Source organism: Dipodomys spectabilis, unplaced genomic scaffold (genome assembly GCF_019054845.1).
Source record: "Dipodomys spectabilis isolate Male_0828 unplaced genomic scaffold, ASM1905484v1 ptg000234l, whole genome shotgun sequence".
NCBI classification, from domain to species: Eukaryota; Metazoa; Chordata; class Mammalia; order Rodentia; family Heteromyidae; genus Dipodomys; species Dipodomys spectabilis.
In genome coordinates, this window is record NW_024870911.1 from 18,209,032 (window position 1) to 18,233,569 (window position 24,538).

Sequence of the window (24,538 nt, forward strand, 5' to 3'; positions counted from 1 at the left end):
TCGTGCGCCCACATGCATGTACACAGGTGCTGGTACTGAGTTTGACTTCAGGGCCTTGATCCTTGGTGCTGTTCCTGAGCTTTTGTGCTCAAGGTAAGCACTCAACCACTTTAGCCACAGCTCTACTTGGGCATTTTGCTGATTAATTAGAGATAAGAGTATAATAGACTTTCCTGCTCCTCTTGGCTTCTAACTGAAATCCTTTGATCTTAGCCTTGGATTACAGATATGAGCCACCAATGCCCATCTGAGATTAATCTTTTTTTTTTTTTTAAATTTAATTTAATTTGTGAACATACTGTACAGAGGAGTTACAGTTACATGGGCAGGATAATGCGTACATTTCTTACCAAGCATTGCAGCCTCCTCCTTTGTTACCCTTCACATCCCTTCCCAGCCTCCCCCCTCCCCCCCTAATCCCAATCCTTTTCCTTCCCCCCCTTCCTCCCCCCCCCCCACCAACGTTGTAAAGCTCGTTTTGGACATGACAACTTGTACTTCTCATTGTTGCAACAGGTCCACCTGTATCCTTAAACAACTGGTTTTTCCCCATCTCCTCCACAAGTTATACTGACATCAAATATAGTGAAAGCAGGGGTTATACTGTGGGGGAGGGACATACAAAGCAACAAAGAGACTATCTTATAAATGTGTTAGAAACACATGCATGAAAGAAAAAAACATTAAAATACACATCTAAGGGTTCATTTTCCTGACATCACATTATCTGACCTTTTCCGCTTGACTCATACATATACTAGATATTACAAATAAGGGAAACCATGGGACCTACGTTTCTTTGGGCCTGGCTTACTTCACTTAATATAATTTTTTCCAAGTTTTTCCATTTCCTAACAAATGGGGCAATGTCATTCTTTCTGATGGAGGCATAGAATTCCATTGTGTATATATACCACATTTTCTTGATCCATTCATCTACTGACGGGCATCTGTGTTGGTTCCATATCTTAGCTATGGTAAATAATGCTGCAATAAACATAGTTGTGCTGGTAGCTTTAGTGTGGTCTTGTTTGTAAACATTAGGGTAAATGCCCAAAAGTGGGATTGCTGGGTTGAGATTAATCTTTTTAGCTTTAGTTTGTATTTGTATTACGTGAATCTTATCTTGTACCTACTTCATAGGATTATTACCAGAAGATATCAAACAAAAACAATTTGTATGTGGCAGATAGAAAGCACTCAAATGTTAGTGTCTATATTTTTACTATTATTACTGTTATTTTATGATTAAGGACATATATACTTAGTACCTGGTTTTTCCACAGTTTATATTATATTCATTGGGCACCCATTGTAGACTGATTGGTGGTTGTAATGAAAAAGGTAGAAAAACTAAAAATTTAATGTGTAAGGTTTTTCACTCACAGCACCCAAGCTTGCTTTTTTTTTTTTTTTGTTCGGTCATGGGGCTTGAACTCTGGGCCTGAGCGCTGTCCTTCAGCTCAAGGCGAGCGCTCTACCACTTGAGCTACAGCGCCACTTCTGGTTTTCTGGTGGTTTATTGGAGATAGGAGTCTCACAGTCTTTCCTTCCCGGGCTGGCTTTGAACCGCGATCCTCATATCTCAGCCTCCTGAATAGCTAGGATTACAGGTGTGAGCCACCAGCGCCGGGCTCCAAGCTTTCTTAATATCCTTTCTACTCACTAGAAAGCAAGCAGAGTGAGTGTGTGTGTACTGAAAGTCAAAGACTGAGGTATAGTTAACCAAGTACTGATGACTCATGCTGAGATCTGAGGATCACAGTTCAAAGCCTGCCTGGGGGGCTGGGAAGGTGGCTCAGTGGTAGAGTGCTTGCCTTGCATGCATGAGGCCCTGGGTTTGATTCCTCAGCACCACATAAGCAGAAAAAACTGGAAGTGGTGCTTGGCTCCAGTGGTAGAGCCGCTAGCCTTGAGCTAAAATGCTGAGGGACAGCACCCAGGCCCAGAGTTCAGGCCCCATGACTGGAAAAAAAAAAACAAAAAAACAAAGCCTGCCTGGACAGGGAAGTTCTTAAAACACTTCAATTTAGCACCAAAACAACCAGAAGTGGAGCTATAGTTCAAATAGTAAAGTACTAGTATTGAGCAAATCTCAGGGATAGCACCTAGGCTCTGAGATCAAGTCAGAACCCCCACCAAAAATGTCAGAATGTGACTTGGATTACGTTTGCTTTTAGAATAACTCACTCACAAGAACTCAAGATCCCACAGGAATACTTAATCCCCTCTAGATCATGCTACCAATGACCTAACCAAAATTTCCATAAGGCTCTACTTCATAAAGGTTTCACTATCTTTCTCCACCACCACCATATTAAAAAAGCTTCCAACACATGAGCCCTTGGGGACAAACCTATCCAAAGCATAACACCGTCTGTATTCATTTTATCACCTGCTGTTGTTTGTGTGATCCTGGGTTCTTGGGTATAAAGCTGGCTTACATGTTGTAACCAATAAATTAAAACCTTACTTCTGTGTATTTTATGAATAAAAGACTGATTTGTTTCAGCTGGTTGTTCTGTTTTGTTTTTGTCTTTGAACAGTCTGAAGATGATGAGAAACTAAAAAAGAGGAAAGAACGATTTGGGATTGTCACAAGTTCAGCTGGAACTGGAACCACAGAGGATACAGAGGTAAAATAGAATGCTTTAGAGAGCTGTTAAAGTGAAATAAATGAGGACAAATATGTTGGAGAGGAAAAAACACCTTTATTTCTCCATCCTATTTCTTAAGTGCCCAAATAACAAGGTATTCCTTTTGCTTGATATTTTTGTCTAGGTTGAAGTTATACCGAATTCCACCAATGTATTTAATTCCATGTTTGACTTAGTACAGCAATGGATTTGGTGTCATAAATGCTTGTTTTAATGACTGTGCCACTTATAGAGTACTTTGGTTTCACAATCTAAGAAGTAGAGATAATATGCTTACCTCAGACTAGGATTTTCAGAATGGAGTGAAATGATTCTATGTAAAAAAAGGGATGGCTTTATTCAAAATGCTTAAGAATGATGGCCTGACATGTTGTAAGTATTCAAAAGTGTTTACTCAACAGTGTTTATTATTTTCTGCTGGGCATGTTTCCTTTTCCTTTGATCATTTAATGAAAGCCACCTCTGGGCTAGGAAGTTGGCTCAGTGGCAGAGCGCTTGCTTTGCATGCCTGAGGCCCTGGGTTCGATTCCTCAGCACCACATAAGCAAAAAGAAAAAAGCCGGAAGTGGCGCTGTGGCTCAAGTGGTAGAGTGCTAGCCTTGAGCTGAAGAGCTGAGGGACAGCGCTCAGGCCCAGAGTTCAAGCCCCACGACCGGACCAAAAAAAAAAAAAAGAAAAATGAAAGCCACCTCCAACCTAAGCACAAGAATAATTGTGCCTAAATCCCCTCTGGAATAGGATAGTGGACACAAGTGAGGCTTCTTATTCTTACACTTTGTTTACAATTAAGTTTCAGTCTCCTGAGTAGCTAGGATCACAGGTGTGAGCCACTGGTGCCCTGCCCCAGTAGCTTTTTTTTTTAGGGGGGGGTGTTGTGGTCATGGGTCTTGAACTTTGGGCCTGGGCACGTTGTCCCTGAGCTCTTCAGCTCAAGGCTAGCACTCTACCACTTGAGCCACAGGGCCACTTCTGGTTTTCTGGTGGTTTATTGGAGATAAGAGTTTCATGGTCTTTCCTGCTCAGGCTGGCTTTGAACCATGATCTTCAGATCTCAGCCTTCTGAGTAGCTAGGATTACAGGATTGAGTCCTGGGCTTACTGTATCTTTTTACCACTGAGCCACCTTCCCAGCCCTCACTGTAGCTTTTTAAAAGACCTGTTTATCTATACCTCAGACTCCCTTGGAGTAATTGACATTCACTGAGATCGATCATTGATAATTTGTTGATTTGAGTATCGTATCTCTAATAGTATGTGGGTATCAGCAGAAGTATATATAAAGGACAGTTAAAATTATTTCTGTAGACTAACAAGCTTCTTTTTGGGGGGGGGGGGGTCCGGTCATGGGGCCTGAACTCTGGGCCTGAGCGTTCTCCCTTAGCTGTTCAGCTCAAGGCTAGCTCTCTACCACTTGAGCCACAGTTCCACTTCTGGCTTTTTCTTTTTGCTTATGTGGTACTGAGGAATCAAACCCAGGGCCTCAGGCATGCAAGGCAAGTTCTCCACCACTGAGCCACCTTCCCAGCCCACAAGAAGCTTCTTGAGTGTCAAGGTATTTATAATGTATCTTACTTCCATAATCTAGATTTTCTTCTGTCAACATCTGGAGAGATAGCCTCTAAAATTTATTTGCTTCCCCATAGTCTTTTCTTTTTTTTTCTTCCTTTCTTTTTTTTTTTTTTTTTGGTGCCAGTCCTGGAGGCTTGAATTCAGGGCTTGAGGTCTGTCTAATGACCTTCTTTTTGCTCAAAGCTAGCACTCTACCACTTGAGCCACAGCTTCACTTCTAGCTTGTTTGGTAGTTTAGTGGAAATAAGAGTCTTACTTTTCTGCCTGGGCTAGCTTCGAACTGTGATCTAAGATGTCAGCTTCCTAAGTAGCTAGGATTACAGGCGTGAGCTCTACCCATCACCTTATAAATAAGCCATAATAAGACCTGTAGTTTTATGAATAGGGCAGATCAGTTTACATTCACCACTAGGAAAAAAACAAAAGGAATTTAAAGTCTTTGTACTACTGAGTATAAAATACTTACATTGTTAAGTATCTGGTTACATACTTATTTATCAGGATGATCATGAAGTAAACTTACACTTGTTTTAACTGCTTAGAATTAGTCTCTTCTTACAAGGGGAAACTATTGTAAACCAAGCATGTTCACTAAGTAAATATATTTGTTCTCTCCCAAGTTAAGGAGGATAAAGATTTTTCTGGCATGGTACAGTGGCTTTTGTTAGAAGAGGTAGTGTATGTAAAGGAATAGAAACTTCTAAGCTGATGAAGTTCACATGAATCCGATTTTTGTTTGATTTCATGATGGTATGGCTGGGCTCTTAGCTTTTTTAGTGCCTCCACTTCCTATATTCACCTTTCTTTTAAGATTAAGCTAGGCAGCCATGGCTTATACCATAGTCCTAGTAACTCAGGAGGCTGAGATCTGAGGACTGTGGTTCAAAGCCAGTCTGGGAAGGAAAACCCATGAGACTTTTCAATCAACCACCAAAATGTTGAAAGTGGAAGTGTGGCCCAAGTGGTACAGTGCTAGCCTTAAGCAAAAAAGCAAGTGACAGCACCCAGGGCCTGAGTTCAAGACTCAGTACTGGCATGCATGCATGCACACACACACATTATATTATGCTGAGTGCTGGTGGCTTACACTTGTAATCCTAGTTATGCAAGAGACTGTGACCTAAGGATTGAAGTTCAGATTCAGCCCAGATCAGAATACTCTATGACAGTCAATCTCCAATTAACCAGCGAAAAACTAGACTGGAGACATGACTCAGGTGGTAGAGTGCCAGCCATAATTGAAAACTCATCTGAGTGGAAGGAATGAAGAAGGGAATCTATCTGTACTAAATTTTCTATGTGACTGGGTTGAAAAGTCTCTTGTGTGTTGGAGGATGAAGGGCTAGAGTGTTTTTTTGTTTTGTTTTTGTTTTTTGTCCAGCCTTGCTATCCACTTTTGTGCCATATATATATATATATAATTTATTTATTGTATTTATTTTTTGTCAGTTGTGGGGCTTGAACTCTGGGCCTGGCTCTGTCCCTTAGCTCTTCAGCTCAAGGCTAGCACTCTACCACTTGAGCCAAAGTGCCACTTCCGGTTTTCTGGTGGTTTATTGGAAATAAGAGTCTCACAGTCTTTCCTGCCTGGGCTAGCTTTGAACCTGTATCTTCAGATCTCAGACTCCTAAGTAGCTAGGATTACAGGCATGAGCCACTGGCCCAGCTTCCACTAATGTATACTGTTGGCATTGAAGATTTACATACTTCTCTGGATTGGAGTCCTGAGGCTCAAAGGTGTTGCTACTGCTTCAAGCAGAATATTCCCTCATTGAATAGCACTGGTTAACCCTTTTTTTTTGGGGTCCGGTCATGGGGCCTGAACTCTGGGCCTGGGCGCTGTCCATCAGCTCTTCAGCTCAAGGTTAGTACTCTACCACTTGAGCCACAGCGCCACTTCCGGCTTTTTTCTTTTTGCTTATGTGGTGCTGAGGAATCGAACCCAGTGCCTCGAGCATGCAAGGCAAGTGCTCTACCACTGAGCCACCTTCCCAGCCCTGGTTAACCCTTTTGTCCTTTGGAATCTCCCAGCTCTGCACGGAGTGGAAGACTTTCTCAGCCTGGTCAGGACTTAGAATTTCCAGAATAGCTTTTTCTAAGGTAGAGCTGCCATTTTGCAAGATTTTTTTTCTTTTTCTTTGTAGTGAGACAGGGTCTCACTCTGTAGCCCAGACTGGCCCTGAACTTCTTATTATCCTTCTACCTCAGCCTTCTGGTTGCTGAGACTAGAAATTAGTGTCACTTCTGTTCCTTCATAAAACCTTTCCCCTTTCTATCATTTCTTTCTCCCCTCCTGTCTCACATCTTAATATTTCGTCCTCATTCTCCTTTTTCACTAAATCTTCCCAGCTTGAACTGGATAACTAGAAGGACTCAGGAATGAAGTCTTTGAGTCATCATTCCTCTGGCCTTGTGACGATTCATGTGAGTTTGGGTTAAAGCAACCAGGAACCTAGGCCACTATTGTTTTAACGATCAAATGTTTTTCTTCTTGCTTTTTCCTCACAGGCAAAGAAGAGGAAAAGAGCAGAACGCTTTGGGATTGCATGATGAAAAGTTCTTCATGCTTTCTGTTCTCCAGTGGTTTCCATTTCTATGTTTCTTATTGGTTACATATATATCTAAATGCACAGCCACATGTCTACTACGTCCTGCTCTCAATGAGGGAGCACGTACCCCAGACTCACCTGTGAACTCCAGCAACAATTGGACTTACTGCTGTTCCAACTTTAAGGTTGTTTTGTTTCTGTTTTTAATTATTTTGCTTGTTAATAAAAAAAAGAGAGAGAGAAAATAGAACAATGTGTTTTATTAGGTGCTCCTTTAAGTTCTCAAAGCCAGATCAGACCAGATGAGGGGAGCTGCAGGGGCAAATATTAGAGCCATAATTCTTTTATCCTTTGGAAAAGAAGATAAGAAAGAGGATTGAGTCTACCTTCTAAGCCTGTTTATTCTCATGTTTACACTTAGAGACATCCTTCTACTTTGTGAAGAGGACAAGTTACCCCTTGAATTTTTGCTTCAGCAGGTTAAAGTGATCATGAGATAAAATAGAGAAAACTTGGGAGGTTTTAGGAACTGCAAAGGATATAACCATAAAGGCTAATGACTGATAAACTTCTTTTGTGTGCCTTGTTGGATAAAATGTGTCAGAATCCCACAGTAAGAAGGGCCCTATTTTCCAGGATGGCCTAGCATGATACTAATACCAGAAGTCATTTTGCTTGGCCTTGTTGGTTATATAGTTCGTGTGGGTAAATGGCCTGGATATTCCTTAGATAAAGCATGACAGGTGTCAGATATTTAGCATCATTACCTACATCATTGATACATAAGCAGTGGGACTAGATGCTTCTTGTTTGTTTGTGTTTGTTTGCCAGTACTAGAGTTTGAACTCATAGCCTTGTACTTGTTCCACTGGTGCTTTATTACTTGAGCCATATGTCTAGCCTGGCTTTTTTGTTGGCTAATTTGGAGATAGAATCTCCAGGACTTTTCTAACCAGGCTGACTAATTCTCTGATCTCAGCTTCCTGAGTAGCTAGAATTAGGGGCATGAGCTAGTAAAATAACCGCCTGGCTTGCGTGCATGTGTGCTGGGGATTAAACCCAATGCCTTGGACATGCTAGACAAACACTACCACTGAGCACTAAGGTACATTCCAAACCCTACCTCTACTTTCTTATCAAGCCCAGTAAGTCAAATTAGGATGCTAGTTTATTCTGTTTCATTTAAATATGCCATTGATGTTTTGGCAGTGATGTTTCTTGCTGAGACTCCTGATTAGAAAAGTATAGTCAGCCCAAGCAGGCTGCTTGCTTGTACTTGAAGTTGTATATATGTTTGAGACCTAGTATTTAGTATTTTTGATGTGTTAGTGGTGTATTTCTCCTTTTAGTCTTTCTACTTGGATATCTATAAAAGCTTGGTTTATTTTTTTAGTGGAGGGGAGGTGTGAAGTCATAAAACTTAAAAGCCTGGTACCTTACCTGGAATCTTTGCTTCCACAATTAGATTTTTTTTTTTTTTTTTTTTTGTGGTGGGGCTTGAACACTCTGGGCTTGGGCACTATCCCTCAGTTCTTCAGCTCAAGGTGAGTGCTCTACCGCTTGAGCCACAACACCACTTCCGAGTTTTCGAGTGGTTTATTGGAGATAAGAGTCTCACAGACCTCTCCCACCCCACCCTCCAACCCCCGGCTGGCTTTGAACCTTGATCCTCAGATCTCAGCCTCCTGAGTAGCTAGGATTACAGGCGTTGAGCCCAGCTCCATAATTAGATTCTGTGTTTGTTGTTTGTATGAAAACCTGCCCGGCTAAATAAATCTATCATGGGTAAAGAAAGCAGAGACCACTTCAGCAAAACTATACTGTGGAGAGCAGATCCAAAGGTTTGCCCATTTATGAATTTTGCTTCATCTGAGACTTTGTAGAACTGAGGAATAGAAGAGAAAATTGGTTAAACTTTCATCTCTTCAAACTGTACAATTTGAGTGACTTTTCCTCTTCTCATCAGTCTTCTGCCTCCTCCCTTTCTTTAACTTCAGACTCCAATCTCTGGATTAGCTTTCTTTTCTTTTCTTTTTTCCCCCCTTACTGTCTTTATAAGAAAACAATCAGAGAATTATTCTTTTTGTGCTGAGAGAGATTATAGATTCTGTAAGAATTTCTACCCCAGGATGTAAGTGAAGAAGCAATGGCTCCTTATCTTCCATGACCTTCCAGAAATATAAAGTGTTTCTCAATATGTAAGGATTTTTTCTTCTTGTTAACTTTTTTTCCATTTCTGCAGTTCAGGACTAAGTTCCAGCTGAGTTGCTGGTAGCTCACACCTATCATTCTAGCTGCTTGAGAGAGAGTGAGACCTGGAAGATCAGGATTTGAAGTCAGACTGTACTGAAAAGTCTCTATGAAACCCTGTCTCAAATGGACCAGCAAAAAGCCAGACTGAAGGCATTGGCTCAGTTGGTAGATCAGCATCCATGAGTAAAATCTGAGAGAGAGGTCAGTGTCCTAGATTCAAGCCCTAGTACCATCCTCCCCTCCCCTGAGGAGAAGAAAGAAGAAGGGGAAGGGGGAGAATCTAACCTCCAAGTATGGTGTTTGTCTTTTTTTTTGCCAGTCATGAGGCCTGAACTCTGGGCCTGGGCGCTGTCCCTCAGCTCTTCAGCTCAAGGCTAGCGCTCTACCACTTGAGCCACAGTGCCGTTTCAGGCCTTTTCTGCTTATGTGGTGCTGAGGAATCGAACCCAGGGCCTCATGCATGCAAGGCAAGCACTCTACCTCTGAGCCACCTTCCCAACCCGTTTTTTGTCTCATTGTTATTTCACACTTTTTTTTTTCTTTTTCTTTTTTTTTGGGTCCGGTCGTGGGGACTGAACTCTGGGCCTGGGCGCTGTCCCTCAGCTCTTCAGCTCAAGGCTAGCGTTCTACCACTTGAGCCACAACGCCACTTCCGGCTTTTTTCTTTTTGCTTATGTGGTGCTGAGGAATCGAACCCAGGGCCTCATGCATGCAAGGCAAGCGCTCTACCACTGAGCCACCTTCCCAGCCCTATTTCACACTTTTGAGCACGCATAGTATACCATGTCTATGTCTAATCCCAAAGGTAAAACCTCATTTTATTTGCTTAGATAGAACAGACTTCTAGGCTTGTAATTCTTTATCTAGGATCCAAGTACCCCTTCTATCCCCTATTTTTTCTCCTGGGTAATCCAACATCTAGATGTGGTCAGTTGACTTTTCCTTATTCTGAAGCTGTGATGTTCCCTGCATACCCTGAAGTTCTTAATGTGGAAGTCTTTGACCAGGAGCCAGTGACTCACGCCATTAATCCTAGCAACTCTGAAGGCTGAGATCTGAGGATTGAGGTTCAAAGCCAGCCTTAGCAGGAAAGTCCTGAAACTTATCACCAATTAATCACAGAAAAAGCTGGAAGTGGTGCTGGGGCTCAAGTGTGGTAGAACGCTAGCCTTGAGCAAGCAAAAGGAGCTCAGGAACAGCACCCAGGCCCAGAGTTCAAGCCCCAGGACTGGCAACAAAAAGTGGTGGGGTGTGGGGGTGGGTCTTTAAAAGCTGTGGAGAGAACAAGCTTCCTTTGCTGTAAATCTGTACCTTTTTCTAGAGTAATCCTGTTTCTCTTCCATCCCTAAAATGTCTTTTGTCCTGCCCCATTTCTTGAGAATTACTGAAAATAGAAAGCTAGAAGCTTGTGTGGAGTTGAAGGCTGTAAGAAGGAAGGTGTCAGAAAGCAAAACTTATTGGTGTTAAACTGAGTCTTCTTGCTATAATTCACATGGGAAATGGAGGGAGGGAGGAACTCAGATCATTAAGACAGGATATGGTTTTTCCATTTTTCCCTGTTCTCTTTTAAGAAGCTTCTCACAATCAGTGCCACTTGTGATTACACAGGTTCTCTCCAAATCTAACCTTGCCTGCTCTTGGTGTTTCTAGACCCTTGTTTTTCCTTTAAGGGGATTGAAAATGAAAGGTTTAGCTGGGCATCAGTGGCTCACACCTATAATCCTAGCTACTCAGGAGGCTAAGATCTGAGGATCGAGGTTCAAAGCCAGCCTGGGCCAGGAGAGTCCTGAGGCAGGAGAGTCCGGAAAGTCTTATCTCCAATAAACCACCAGAAAAACTGGAAGTGGCGCTGTAGCTCATGTGGTAGAGCCCTCGCCTTGAGCTGAAGAGCTGAGAGACAGCGCCCAGGCCCACAGTTCAAGCCCATGACTAACAAAAGTAAAGAAAATGAAAGGTTTCACACCTTTAAACTCTTTAACTCCATGGTTTCTGACTTTTTTCATTATTTTTCTTCTTTGTTGTCCCTATATTTAGTTTCCAACCTTTCATATCAATAAAATAATAAATAATAGATTAAAATGTAATGCTATGTGTTAGATGTTTAGATTTCTTTGTTCTATCATACCAGCTCCGAGACCTGGGCAAACTACTAAATAAAATCTTTTTTTTAATTTTTTTTATTTTCTAAATGGTTGGAATCCTGTTGTGAAGGTTACAGTGAAAATTAACTGGTCCCATATTATGTACCATGATTTGCGTGCTATACTTTGCATAGCAGTCAGTCAGTAAATATTAGTTTTTAGGTTTATTACAATTAAAACTTAGGCTAAGTGGCATTTTTTAAAAGTAGGTTCTAGTTAAAGAATAGAGGTTGAGGCTGGGAAGGTGGCTCAGTGGTAGAGTGCTTGCCTTGCATGCATGAGGCCGTGGGTTTGATTCCTCAGTACCACATAAGCAGAAAAAGCTGGAAATGGCACTGTGGTTCAAGTGGTAGAGTGCTAGCCTTAAGCTGAATTGCTGAGGGACAGCGCGTAGGCCCAGAGTTCAGGCCCCATGACTGGCAAAAAAATAAAAATAAAAATAAAGGGCTGGGAAGGTGGCTCAGTGGTAGAGTGCTTGCCTTGCATGCATGAGGCCCTGGGTTTGATTGCTCAGCACCACATAGGCCAGAAAACAGCTGGAAGTGGCATTGTGGCTCAAGTGATAGAGTGCTAGCCTTGAGCTGAAGAGCTGAGGGACAGTGCCCAGGCCCAGAGTTTAGGCCTATGACAGACAAAAAAAAAAAGAATAGGAGTTAAGTGGAATAGCCCTGTGTATGTGTACATGTGCTTACTTATTCAATTGTTTTTGGTGTAGAGACTGCAGAGAATTGTAGGTACTCTCTTAGCCCCGGATCATTGGCAGGAAAGCTGACTTTGTCATTTGGGGCATTGATTTTCTTCCTCCAGCTCCTCACATGCAAAACCTGGTTAAAGGCAGATTATAGGATAACTACTTGTGCATTATCTTGAAGGAGGGTTGGGAAAAGGGGGAAAAACCTTTTTAGTAGGCTGGACACTTGTAGCTTGCACCTGTAAACTTAGCTTCTTAGAAGGCTGAGATCTGAGGATTGCAGTTTTAAGCCAGCAAAGTCAGTGAGACTCATCTCCAGTTAACCAGTAAAAATGTTGTCAAGTGAGAGCACAAGGGCTGGCTCTGAGTTCAGGCCTCAGTACTGGCAGAAGGGGGGAAGGGGTGGGGAGAAAGAGAGAGAGAGAGAGAGAAAGCCTATTAGTCATCTTATACTTTCTTCTGAATGCCTTTTCAATGCAGTGGACAGATGGGTAATAGGACCCATTATTGGCTCAGGCTAAAAGCTAGGGATAGATGTGGAGAGGTAAAGCATCGGCTGAACTGAATACGCAAGCCAAGTTAGAGTGCAGGCCCTCTGTTCAAGCCCCATTACTAGCACTGAACAAATAAAGCAGTTCTTTTGGAGGAAAATAGAAAGATGGAACTTTTTTTTTTTTTTTGCCAGTTCTAGGGCTTAAACTCTAGGTACTATCTTTGAGCTTTTTACTCAAGGCTAGCACTCTACCACTTGAGCCACAAAGCCACATTCCCAACCCAGATGTAGCATTTTTATTATTCATCTAGTCTCAGCTTTACCCATTCCCATGTTTTGTCATTGGTGTGGGTGGAGACCAGTATGCTCGTGGAGAAGTACATTGAAACTCTCATTGGGTCTTCCTTCATGTTGGGTCAGGTTCATGTCACAGAAGTTTTTTGTTGTTTATTTGGGGCAGCACTGGGGCTTATACTCGAGCTTTACATTTGTTAGGGAATCACTCTATTGCTTAAGCCATGCCTGGTTCATGTTCTGGCTATTTTTGAAAAAAGGTCTGACTTTTTCCCTAGACTGTCCTGCAATCCTAGTCCTAGCTGGGATGACAGAGCTATACCAACATGCCCAGATTTTTCTGTTAAGATAGGATCTCCTTTTTCTGCACAGGCTGTCCCCTAGCCATAATCCTCCCATTTCTACCTCCCATCATTATTTCTAATGTAAACCAAGCAAGATTCTCTTGCCACCTTCAGCTCTCCTGTCCCTGGAACAAATGGTGCTGTCTATATGGGGACAATTTTTGTTGTGGGCGCAGTATTTGAGGTGCTTGTTGCACAGGCAACAGGAATGGGTGTTGGTGTGGTTCATGGGTTTTGGTGACTGTGTTGAAACTACCTGGGACTAAGGACTGCAGAATAGGAGAGACATCAGCTATATTATCCCAAGAGAACTTACATTGTTCATTCTGAAGAGATTTGGAGATGTCTTCAGAGAATTTTTCAGAGAAGAATTCAGACTTTCCAGAAAAGAATTGTTAAATCCCTTCCCTTTCCTATTTTCTGTGTCCCAACCCTCATCCCACAATCCTTTAGTGTTTTCTGTCTCGTTCCAAGGACCCCTTTAGATCCTCTTCAGTTCCTGGTCTCCATGGTGTAAATGTGGCGCTTGATTAGGGAGAAGAGGTCAGCACTGAATTCTAAACTCTTTGACTGCTTTTATTTTTCTTTTTTCAGGTTCAAGTGCTGGATTGTGTCATGTGACCATCCCAAAACTCAGAGCACCCTATGGCCATCTTTGCCCTCTGTCACATAACTTGAAAACTGCCTGATGGCCTTTTTGCAATGATTCCTCTTTCCAGGAAGCCTTGATCTCAGTGAAGAAGTCCTTTCCTGGCATTCCAGTACCCCTCTCAGCCCCATACTTCTCAGACACCCTTAACAAACAAAGGCAATCACACACATGATGTAACAAATACACAAAAAAAGTAAATAATTACACTAAAAACTGGTATGTTTGGAGGGGCACTGACCAGGTCCACACACACAAGGTGTGTGTGGTGGGGGTAAGGACTAGCTCCTTTTAGGGAGCTGGGCCATGTCCCCAAGCCTCTTTGTTCCCATGCCTCTTTGGGGATGTGTAAGGATGAGGAAGACTTCAGCTTTTGGACTTATATTCCTAAGAGTTCTCCCTCCTTGCAAAGCTCTTTACGATGGTAATAAAGGGGCAATGTTTTAAGTGTCCCCCAAGTTTAATGCCCTAACTCTAGACTATTGAGGGAAGTTGACTGGTGCCCACTGTTCAACCCCCACCCCATCAAGAGGCATTTGGCCCTTAGAGGCAAGCATCTTCACTTTTCTGTTCCTATCCTTCCACCAAGGAAATGTAAATAGTGTTGACAGTCAAGGGTGTCTTGTTCTCCAAGACTGGGTTAGAAGGGATGAACAGAGCCAGAGGAGAGGCTTGGGGTTAACATGGTCGCCATATGGGAAGTAAGTTGAAAAGTCACTCCTTTATAAAGCACCTTACCTCATTTTCTCACTATGAGAATAAGAGAAAGATGCTAAGACTTAGTAACATCACCTTCCCAAGGTTGATCACATACCTTTGCCCCTTCCATGGTCTGGTCTAAGCAGGAGAGACATGCTCTCAGGAAGAACAAGTCTTCTAGGCTTGCTCACCAGCTTGTGCTTTACTTCAGTATTTTTTTTCTGCCAGACCAGAACTGCTGACTCTGTATAGACGGAATTCTTTTGCTGCATACTTCCTCCCTCTAGGCTCTTGGCTGGAGCCAGGAGGTAGCTGGTGAGGTATGGGTAGGGTATGGAGATTCTCAACTCCGTGGCTTCAGGCACTGTCCAGCTGGGAGGCAGAGGGGAACTTGTACTTCGAAGCCTGTGACTCTGCTAAGCCTCACATATCTTCACCACCACTCTGGTGCCCTGGTTATCTAGTCCCACAGCGAGAGGTATTTTATGTCCATAAAGTGCCCGTGGTAAGTGCTCAGAATTCATCTCTTGGCTGTGGCGGGTGCTGCTATTTTTCATTCCATCGAGGGGAAGAAACTGAGGCACAGTGAGTCCAGAGGAGGGTGGGTGAGGATTGTGAAAGGAATGAAGGGGCTCAACTAGTGGCTTGAAGTGGCAACATCTGCCTGCTCTGTAGCCTTCCAAATCAGAGGGTCTCCATCCTTCTCATCCTCTGCTGTAACTGGCCTTGTCACATGCTGTACCCCGCTGTACCACCCCTCCCTGCTGCCAGATACTATTTTCCAAAAATAAAAGATAAAAATTATAGACACTCTACTCCCTTGTTTTCCCTCCTTCTACCCTGAGCTTTGGGGTTGGGGGACTAAAATGTCCCCATCTCCAGAATCCCTTCCACCTTGGTCTGCTGGCTTTATTCCCTAGCCCCGAGCAGTGATTTGGATTCAAATGCCCTGTGACCTTCAGCCTCTTTACTACTTCCTAGACCCTTTCTAACCCTTCCCAGACCTGGAGGACTCTGGGATCTGTATCTTTTTTTTTTTTTTTCTTGACCTGAAGATAGAGGCTGGGAGCAGAGGCATTCCACAGGCTCTTTGGTCTCTTGGCTGAGGGGAATTTGGGCATAAGCAGGTTGTACCCCCTGGCAAAATAATACCATAAAAGTGGGCCTGAGGGTTAGTTTGGTGGCTCTCATATAGATCCTGGATGTTGAGGGCTCCCTCTCTCCCCCAGCTCTTAAACCCTAACCTGTTTCCATGAACACTCACCTCAACCCCATTTGGCTCAAAAAGGTTAGTTAGGGTGATTATGGGGTAGAAACTTTGTGTTAGCCCTCTTGCCCTTCAATCCCATTCCCAACCCTGGAGGCTTTATACAAGTGCTTAAGTGGGTATTGGGGAAGAACAGGGTTTGAGGAATAAGGAACAAATGGGGCATCGTGGGCAGGGGCCCCCTATTCCAGTAAAGCCAAATACCAAAAAAAAAAAAAAAAAAAAAAGTCACAATAAATAAATAAATAAAATTCCCAAATCCTTACTTTTGCCCCTGTCTTTGTTTCCCTTCCCCTGGCAACTTTTGGAGGGAGAGGGAAGAATCTAAGAATGGATTTTTGATTTCTTCCTACTGAGTAATCAGGGGAACTCCCCAAACTACACCAAGCCTCTCACCTTGCCAGTAGAAAAAAGGAGGCTTGGTGTGGGGCTTTCATTTATTACTCCATGTCAGTCTCTTTCTCAGCATTTGTCTCTGCCTAGTCTCCTGTCTTGTCTGCCTCTCCGTCCCTTTGCCTTCTCCATGCTGCTCAGTTTGCTCCTGTCTCTATTCCTCCATCTCTACCTCTGTCTCTACATCTCTGTCTTCTTGCCAAACCTTCTCATCCGCAAACCTCCGACACTGCCTTACCCTGACCATGCCCCTCCTTTTCCCTTTGCCCCAACCCCTCACCCCTCAATCCCCCACTTGCCTCCCTCTGTTGTATTGCACACTGCATGGTCAGGGAACAAGGTGTGGTGTTCATGGGAAGAGGCGGAGGGAGCTGTAGGGCTTGGGGGAATTAGGGCCAGGGCTGGGTCTTGGGGAAGGGTCTATGGGGGAGGCCATCCACTGTCCCCCACCTTAGGAGCAGCCACAGCGATCCACCACCATGCCAGGGATCTTGCCGTAGATAATCTGCTGCTTGTCATTGAAGTAGAGCATGTTGATTGGGGACATCTTGGTTGGGGTGCAGCAGGGCCCAGCAGAGCCTCTTGGATTGGCTTGTTGCACCAAGTGGGTGTGTGGATACTTTTGCATGAACATGTACTCGCATTGGCCAGAGCAGTAGTTGGCTTTGTAGCGCTTAGGTGCGATGATCCAGTCCCAACCAAAAGCCTCAAAGTCCACTGTGAGAGGATATCGGCAGCATCGGGACTCGCTTGAGTGCTCATCACAATCCAGGCCCAGGTTCCGCCGGGACCGTTTTGTGTTCTCTAGGACTCGAAGCTCCATGAAAGGATGCTGAGGGTCAGGGAGAGGGGAAAGAGATGTGACATAGCCCTGAACAGTAGATCTTCCCTGTTCCTTTCCCTGCTGCCTCTCACAGGGGCATCAGAACAGAAACCATTGACTTCTTGGCTGTTCCATCGCTACTAACCCCAGACAGACCCTATCTTCTACACACTTTTGTCACCTAACCATCTCAACTCACCTCCCCTGATTCTCCCTTTTCTACCAACCTGAGCCTCATCAGCAATTTGGCCCAGGGCCTCAGGGGCCAGTTTGTGAGTGCCACCCCCCCATCTCCCATTAACTGACACCTTTCTTTATCCCAAATCCAGTTTTCAGCTGTTTGCCTGGCTTGAGTCCCTGGATAACTTTTGTTTGTTTTGTTTTTGCTTTTTTTGGTCAGTCGTGGGGCTTGAACTCTGGGCCTGGGCACTGTCCCTCAGCTCTTCAGCTCAAGTCTAGTGCTCTACCACTTGAGCCACAGCGACTTCCTGCTTTCTGATGGTTTATTGGAAGTAAGAGTCTCATGGACTTTCCTGCTGGGGTTAGCTTTGAAGTATGATCCTCAGATCTCAGCCTCCTGAGTAGCTAGGATTACAGGTGTAAGCCACCAGTGCCCAGCCTAGATAAGTTTGTTTTGTTTTGTCAGTTGTGGGGCCTGAACTCGGCCTGGGTGCTGTCCCTCAGCTCTTCAGCTCAAGGCTAGCGCTCTACCACTTGAGCCACAGCACCACTTGTGGCTTTTTCTGCTTATGTGGTGCTGAGGAATCAAACCCAGGGCCTCATGAATGCAAGGCCTGCACTCTACCACTAAGCCACCTTCCCAGCCCCTCCCTAGATAGTTTTAATTGCCACTCTCAACACCCTATGCCTCTAGAATCAACTCCTGACCCCAGAGGAAAGAACACTGGTCCCCAATCCTTTCACATGCCTAGTCCACTTTTTCTAACATCCCCCACCTCCTCAGGGCCATATCCACCACCACTTCCGGCCCCCTGCTCACCAGCCCCTCAGCTCCTGGCCCCAGGGAGGTGACCGCCAGGTCTGTGCCACTGGGATCAAAGGCGTTGATCTCGATGCCCCAGTTGCTCTGTGGCTGGCGGAACCAGCTGTGTAGCACTTGCTTGAAGTCGATGCTCTGCCAATGGCCGGAGCGTGAGTGTAGCTCAATCTTGAGTGAACGGATACGGATGTGGCGCCGGCCTCCACCCCCTCCCCCAGTGGTCCCTTCCCCAGTTAGGGGTTTCAGTCGCAAGATCTGCAGGTAGACCGTGGCTGGGCGGGGTACCGGCCGAAGGTACACCCACAGCTGGGCCTTCAGTACCTTTGTGAACATCACCTTGGGGCTGAAGTGGAAATGGCAACAGAGAGGGCTGCCATCTGTCTGCACTGCAGGGTCAGCTGATAAGAGAGAAGGGCACAGCATCAGCAAAGAGTGTTTGTGTAGAGCTTCAGCAACCCTGGGTGGCATTGGCAGATTCTTCTGAGCCTGAGTTTTCCAGTTCTTCTTTACCCTTCTCCCGCGCCTCTGGTACCCAAGAGTGTCTCCTCTCTAGGATGATGACTGTTAGGCTTTCCTGATCTGTACCAGTTTCACTAAGCTACAGATTCCCCTCTACCCAATGACCTGTAAAGCTAGTTATTAGGTAATTCTTCCTTCCAGAGCTTTCCAAGCATGTAAGACCACAACTTTTTTCTCTGAATCTTCAGTGTGCCTCATTACTCCTGCTGTACTCAGGTTACCTTGCCTTCCTCTTCCTCAGGTCTGCTCTGATCTGTTTAATGGTGGAGCCTGGTATCCCACCCCCAAAAGAAAATGGCCTTAGAGGAGATCTGAGAGGTCCAGAGAGAGTATAGGCTAAATTTGCCTCATAAAGTAGAACTCAGATCTAGGCTTCTCATCTTATTCCTTTACACCTAACAGATTGCCCATTCCCTCTCCCCTAAATCAGATTCCCTTAGCTTCCTCATTGCCACTACTGCCCCAGCTCTCCCCTCCCTCCCTCCCTCCCTCCCTCCCTCCCTCCCTCCTTCCCTCCTTCCCTCCTTCCTTCCTTCCTTCCTTCTTTCCTTCCTTTCTTCCTTCCTTCCTTCCTTCCTTCCTTGTGATACTGGGGTTTGAACTCTGGGTCTTGTACTTGATAGTCAAGCATTCTAACACTTGATTCATATCCCAGTATTTTTAGCTTTAATCAACAATTTTTCAGGTAGAGACTCAAGCTTTTTGCCCAGGCTGACCTCTTCAGACCATGACCCTCCTATCTTCACATCACAAGAAGCTGGGATTATACAGGCATGAGCCAGGGTGCCCACTGGCCCCAGCTATTTGCACAGTGTCAGAAATCATTTTCGGCAAATGACATTAATTATTAGCAATTGTCTCTTTCTCCCCCGAGCTTTCTTTGGTTCCTCAGTCTACTGCTACAGTAAGTCTTTTAAAAAGTTTTAACACCCCACTTTACATTTTGATCCATTTTCCCTTATTGGGGGCCATAAATAGGTATTGATAAATATTGGTTCTCGCCAGGCGCCAGTGGCTCACGCCTGTAATCCTAGCTACTCAGGAAGCTGAGATCTGAGGATCACGGTTCAAAGCCAGCTGGGGCAGGAAACTCCGTGAGACTCTTAACTCCAATAAAGCAGTAGAAAAACGGAAGTGGCACTGTGGCTCAAGCGGTAGAGCGCTCGCCTTGAGCTGAAGAGCTGAGGGACAGTGCCCAAGCCCTGAGTTCAAGCCCCACAGCCAACAAAAAAAATATGTATATATAGTGTATGCATATATATATATATTATATATATATATATAATATATATATATACATCCCCTGTGTCTTCCTCAGTTCTGATTTCTCTCCCTTCTTCCTAATTACTTAAATAGTTGGGAGTGCCCTAAATTATGAAGTCTTTCATGCCCAGGTTTCACATTCTGAAGGACTTAGCATATGGTGTCTCCCATCAACACCCCCCCCCCCAACCTCCCCAAAAGGAGCTGAGATGGGGAGGAAAGTGCTTAATGATTTCCATATATTCAGAACATGATACACAAAGTTCTTCTGTCCTGTAGCATCTTTTCCTTGGTTCTTCTGAGGTCCCCGTGCTCTGGTAGTCCTCACAGTTACTCTACTGGTGGGAGCATCAGTAAAGGTGCAGTGGAGTGGGACTCGGGGAGTGGAGATTCAGAGATTAGGAGAGTAGTAGCTGGGTCAGGGAAGCTACTAGTGAGATCTGGAATGACAAGCAACAGTCCACATGGCATAATGTGCCTAATTACAGCATAGGAATTACCTGGGTTTTGCTGTTAACTACTCATCTCCTTGTGAACAGATTTCTCATAAGTACAAAGCTGTACTCAACATTCCATGCTGGGATCTTATACAGGCAAGGACTTCAATTTTTCCTAAACTCTTATTCTTTGGTTACAACACCAGTGGATTTGTTTTTGTTTTTAACTGGTACTGGAGGTTGAACTCCGGGCCTGGGCACTGTCCCCAGTCTCCTTGTGCTCTACCACTTGAGCCACAGCGCCACTTCTGGCTTTTTCTGAATGGTTTATTGTAGAAAATAGTCTCACGGACTTTTCTGCTCTGGCTGGCTTCGAGCAGTGATCCTCAGATCACAGCCTACGGGGTAGCTAAGATTATAGATATGAGCCACCAGACCCCAGGCCACCAGTGGGTTTTAACTACTGCCAGACTCCTTACCTACCACACTTTTCAGTGTGGTAGAGGTAATTCTCAATCAATGTTGGTTTAACTCTCTAAGCTCTAAACCTATGTCTACCAAAGCTGAGCAAGGATTTGGAGGTAATGGATTGGGTACCAGAGTCTTGTCCCCACAATCTGGTTCCTTAGCCTCATTCTTCACCCACACTAGAGAACTCTCACACCTACACTTCTGTGGATGTGGGAAAAGGGAGAGGAGAAATGGAGAGATCTTGGAATGAAGGCAGGTTAGATCTCAGTAAGGGAAGAAGTCAGTTTGGGAATTGCAGAAGGCTGAGGTAGTGAATTGGAAAGGAGTGGGTAGGAATTAAGCTAGAGGTAAGAGGGGTAGAGAAAAGAGCAGAAAGGGTGCAGAGGGAGAAACAAAGGGGAAGCAGGTAGAGCTACAGAGGGAAATGGGGCTTGAGAATGTCCCCAACACATGTCGTTCCCGTCCCCCCCCCCCCCCAGCACTCGTGGGGAAGGGAAGGGGCCACATCTGTGTTGGATTGATCTGGTTGGTGGCAGGCAGCAGGTCAGGTTTAGTAGGCGGTGCTGGTGGGGGAGAGAGGTCACTGCACTATTTTCAGCAAAGGCCCAACCCCCTCCCCATTCTCTCCCCCCTTTCCTCCCTCCCCCCCACTACACCCCTCTCCCAACCCAGGCTGGAAGGCCTGGGGGCAGAAGGTTGGGGCTAAGAGGGCAGGGGCCTCAGGGGGTGTGCCAGAGAGACAAACTAAGGGGCTGGGCTTGGCTCCCCGAAGGGCAGGGGGCTGGGTTCTCATGAAGGCTGGGGTGAGAGCGCCTGAGAGGGTCGAAGGAACTAGGGCAGGCAGGCACCGCAGCCTGGGCGAGGTGGGGGCTGGGGTCCACTGTACAGGGCTGGGGGAGGGGAGGCAGGGAGGAGGGGAGCAGAGGCCATCTCTGCTGACAAACACCTCCCCCGATTAGCAGAGCACAAGTCTCTTATTAAAGCGGGTCCCTGGGGATTAGACTATAAAAGTCTCTTTTTCCTTTTCCCCTCTCTCCCTCCCCTCCCCTCCACTCCCCCTCCCTGTCTTAAGAGCACTGCTAGACTCTTAAAGGGGCCGTACAATATACCTGGCTGGAGACCTAGTCCTAGTTAACCCAAGTCCTGGGGGGTGGTACTAGAGGGGAAGTTGAGGTAAGACCCCACCCCACGAGCTTGTCCTTCCCTCCCTCACACCCCACCCCGACTAAGCTGGGCTGCCCAATCCGGTACACAGGAAAGGTCCCTTCCCTTCATGCATCCCTATTTCCAGAACTAACTGTGGGCTCAGGCCTTAATGTTAAGGGATGCTGAGAGTGGCAGCAAGAACATCACAGCCTAGAAACCCTTCCATCCTGGACATCCTTACACTGTAACACATAGACCGGAACATCATTTTCCCTCTGCACCCTTCATTTTCCAGCGCGCGCGAAATCAGAATTCCTCTACAACTATTTTTCTAGAATGCCTCCCCCATTCCTGTGAATCTCAGACTGACCCTCGCTCCCCAAGGCAGAAACCCTAGAAACAGAAGGAAGACTAAGGAACCCAGAACCAGTGCTCCCTGCCTTGACCCGCCACCAAGTTTAACTTCCCCGGTTCTCTGCGTCCTCTTCACAACACTGCCCAAGGACTGTGCAGTTAAGTTCTGCAGAACTAAGTGCTTCAGGCCCTCAGCCTCCCAGGGGCACACCTGTGTTCCTGTGCCTCTAACATGGAGGGGTGGGCTATTAGGGCTCCCCTCAGCCCCTCAGCTTTTTATGACCCATCTGCCAATAAACCAGTCTCCCTGCTCTGCTGTCCAGAGCCATAAAACCAAAGAGTATGTGTGAGTGTGTGTGTGTGTGTGTGTGTGTGTGTGCTGGTAGGGAACCTTGCCATTCCACTAGGGAATAGAGGGGGCCTGGTTCCCTGGAGTTGGGGGGTATGTGTGGAGGGGAGACCCAGCAGGAGAGGGGAAGAGGGAGTCACCTGACCCCAGGGAGAACTGGAGGTGGGGGTGGTATAGGATTGGCCTGGATTTTCCAGGCCATAAAATTTCAAAGCAGCTCATGTCTATTAACATGTTCATCTTCCGTTTGGTCAGGAGCTCGGATGCCTGGGTCCCACCGGCGTGCCCCCCCCCACCCCCCAGCTTCCCACTCCCTCACCCCCACATCTAGTTCTTTCTCTGTGCTCCCTGGATCTTCCTCGGGCTCCTGCGGGTAGAATGAGGGACGGACACTGAGGTTTGAGTAACCAAAGATGTCCTAAGCGCCACCCCCACCCGCGCGCCGCGGAGTGGAGTTCTCCGGAGCTCTGTCAGGACTGGGGTAACCCAGTGCGGAGACCCGGTTCGGGCAGGTGGTTGAGGAGTGCCAAGCTGGGCTGTTGGGCAGCAAGCAACCCGGGGTTCTGGAATCCTATTCCTGAGACGGGTGAGATGCCCCGCAGCCCGCGGGGCGCAGAAGCGGACGGAGCCCCGGGGGCGGAGAGTGGATGCTGGAAGCCGCGGGGCGGCTGCACTGCGGCCGCCCGGGGACTGGACTGGACCGCAGGGGTCCGCGCGCCTCGCGATTCGGTTCTAGCCTAACCCCCCCCCACACACACACACACACAGGGCCCTTCAGGACACACCGGGGGCGGCGGGGGGGGGTCGGGGAGGGCACCAGGGGTGTGCGAGGCAAGGTCTCCCTCCCCTGCCCCACACCTCAACCCCAGCCTCCCGGGACGGGGCGTACGCGCAACTCCGCTGCCCCCCGGCACCGCTCAGAAGAAAAGAAGAAAGTTCTGCGGAGTGGCCCCGGCCCCCGGAGCCACGTTGCGGGCCGGCGGGGGGGGGGGGGGGTGTTTGTTTGCTTGCAGAAAATAAGCTTCCCGGACACGGTCTCCCCCCCCCCACCCTTTTTGCCGGGATCGCCCCGCTCGCCGGGAGCCGAGCGCGCACGGCCCCGCGCCGCCCCGCGCCGCCCCGCACCGCCCCGCGCCGCTCGCGCACTTACTCTCCTGGGCCATGCTGATGACCGTCTCGGTGGTGGCGTGGTACTCGTCCTCCTCCAGGAAGTCCTCGGGCTGCAGCGCGTCGCCCTGGAAGTCGTGCAGGTCCAGGATCTGCTGCAGCGGCGGCGCCTTGGGCAGCAGCTGCTTCACCACCTCGCGGCTGATGTTGGGCGCCTCCTTGAGCCGCAGTTTGCTCAGGATCTGCGACTTGATGCTCTCCAGCCGCAGCTCGCGGCTGTGCTGCCGCCACACGCACACCGGACAGCCGTCCGGCTCGGGCGCCGCCGACGGGGCGGGCCGGCTCGCGCGCTGCCCCCCGGCCCCGGCGGCCCCGACCCCGGCCCCGGCCCCGGCCCCGACCCCGGCCCCGGCCCCGGCCGCCGCCGCCGCCGCCGCCGCCGCCGCCGCCGCGGGGCCCTCGGCCGCCTCCCCCCGGGGCCGCAGCTCCAGGGCGAGGAGCAGGAAGCCCAGCAGCAGCGGGGCCGCGAGCACCATGCTGCAGGGGAGGGGAGGAGGAGGAGGACTGGGGGGCGGGGACGCCGGAGTCCCGCGGGGAGGGGGCGGGGGAGGAGGAGGAGGGGGTCCGGGCGGCGCGGGATTGGGGGCTGCCCGGCCGAGGGGGGGCCGGGGGGGCCGGGGGCGGCGGGCGCGCGGGCGGGGCGGGCGGGCGGCCGGGGCGGGCGGCTGGGGGGGCCCGGGCCCGGGCCAGGCCCTTTATAGCCCCGGCCCCCGTGTCGTCAGCGGCCGCGATTGGCTGCGGAGCCAACAAAAGAGGTAGCGCTGTCATCCGAGGCGAGAGAGGGAGCTGGAGAGAGCGGAGGAAAAGAGAGAGGGCGAGGGAGAGAGAGAGAGGGAGGGAGGGAGGGGGAGGGAGAGGAGGGAGGGAGCACCGGCCCAGAGGAAGATGCGGGGATGGAGGGATGAGGGAGGGGAGGGGGGGCGCAGATAGGGATCGGGGGAAAGGGTCGGATCCGGAGAGACCCAGTAGGCAGTGGAGAGAGGGGGAAACAAAGGAGGGAGAAAAGAAGTC

General features: G+C 47.5%; 2 protein-coding genes across 3 annotated transcripts in view; one reads left to right on the forward strand and one right to left on the reverse strand.

Annotated features, from left to right (window-relative positions):
- Positions 1-14,500, forward strand: part of LOC122124161 (SAP domain containing ribonucleoprotein) — a 65,925-nt gene extending 51,425 nt beyond the window's left edge. The window contains exons 10-12 of one of the 2 annotated variants that reach the window (XR_006150500.1): positions 2,547-2,636; positions 6,734-6,959; positions 13,585-14,500. Coding sequence is in view for 1 of the 2 variants with exons in the window: in XM_042698861.1 (XP_042554795.1) it covers positions 2,547-2,636; positions 6,734-6,775 (132 nt within the window). In the remaining variant the exon portion in view is untranslated. Of the gene's footprint in view, positions 1-2,546; positions 2,637-6,733; positions 7,025-13,584 lie in introns of those variants that run through there. The other variant, XM_042698861.1, reaches the window with a different exon arrangement.
- Positions 13,546-24,003, reverse strand: Gdf11 (growth differentiation factor 11). Its single transcript, XM_042698860.1, has 3 exons — positions 23,511-24,003; positions 17,822-18,219; positions 13,546-16,830 (listed from the first exon to the last, which is right to left on the reverse strand). The coding sequence occupies exons 1-3, from the start codon at positions 24,001-24,003 to the stop codon at positions 16,450-16,452; spliced, it is 1,272 nt and encodes a 423-aa protein (XP_042554794.1). The 3' UTR covers positions 13,546-16,449.
- Positions 24,004-24,538: the final 535 nt, after the last annotated feature.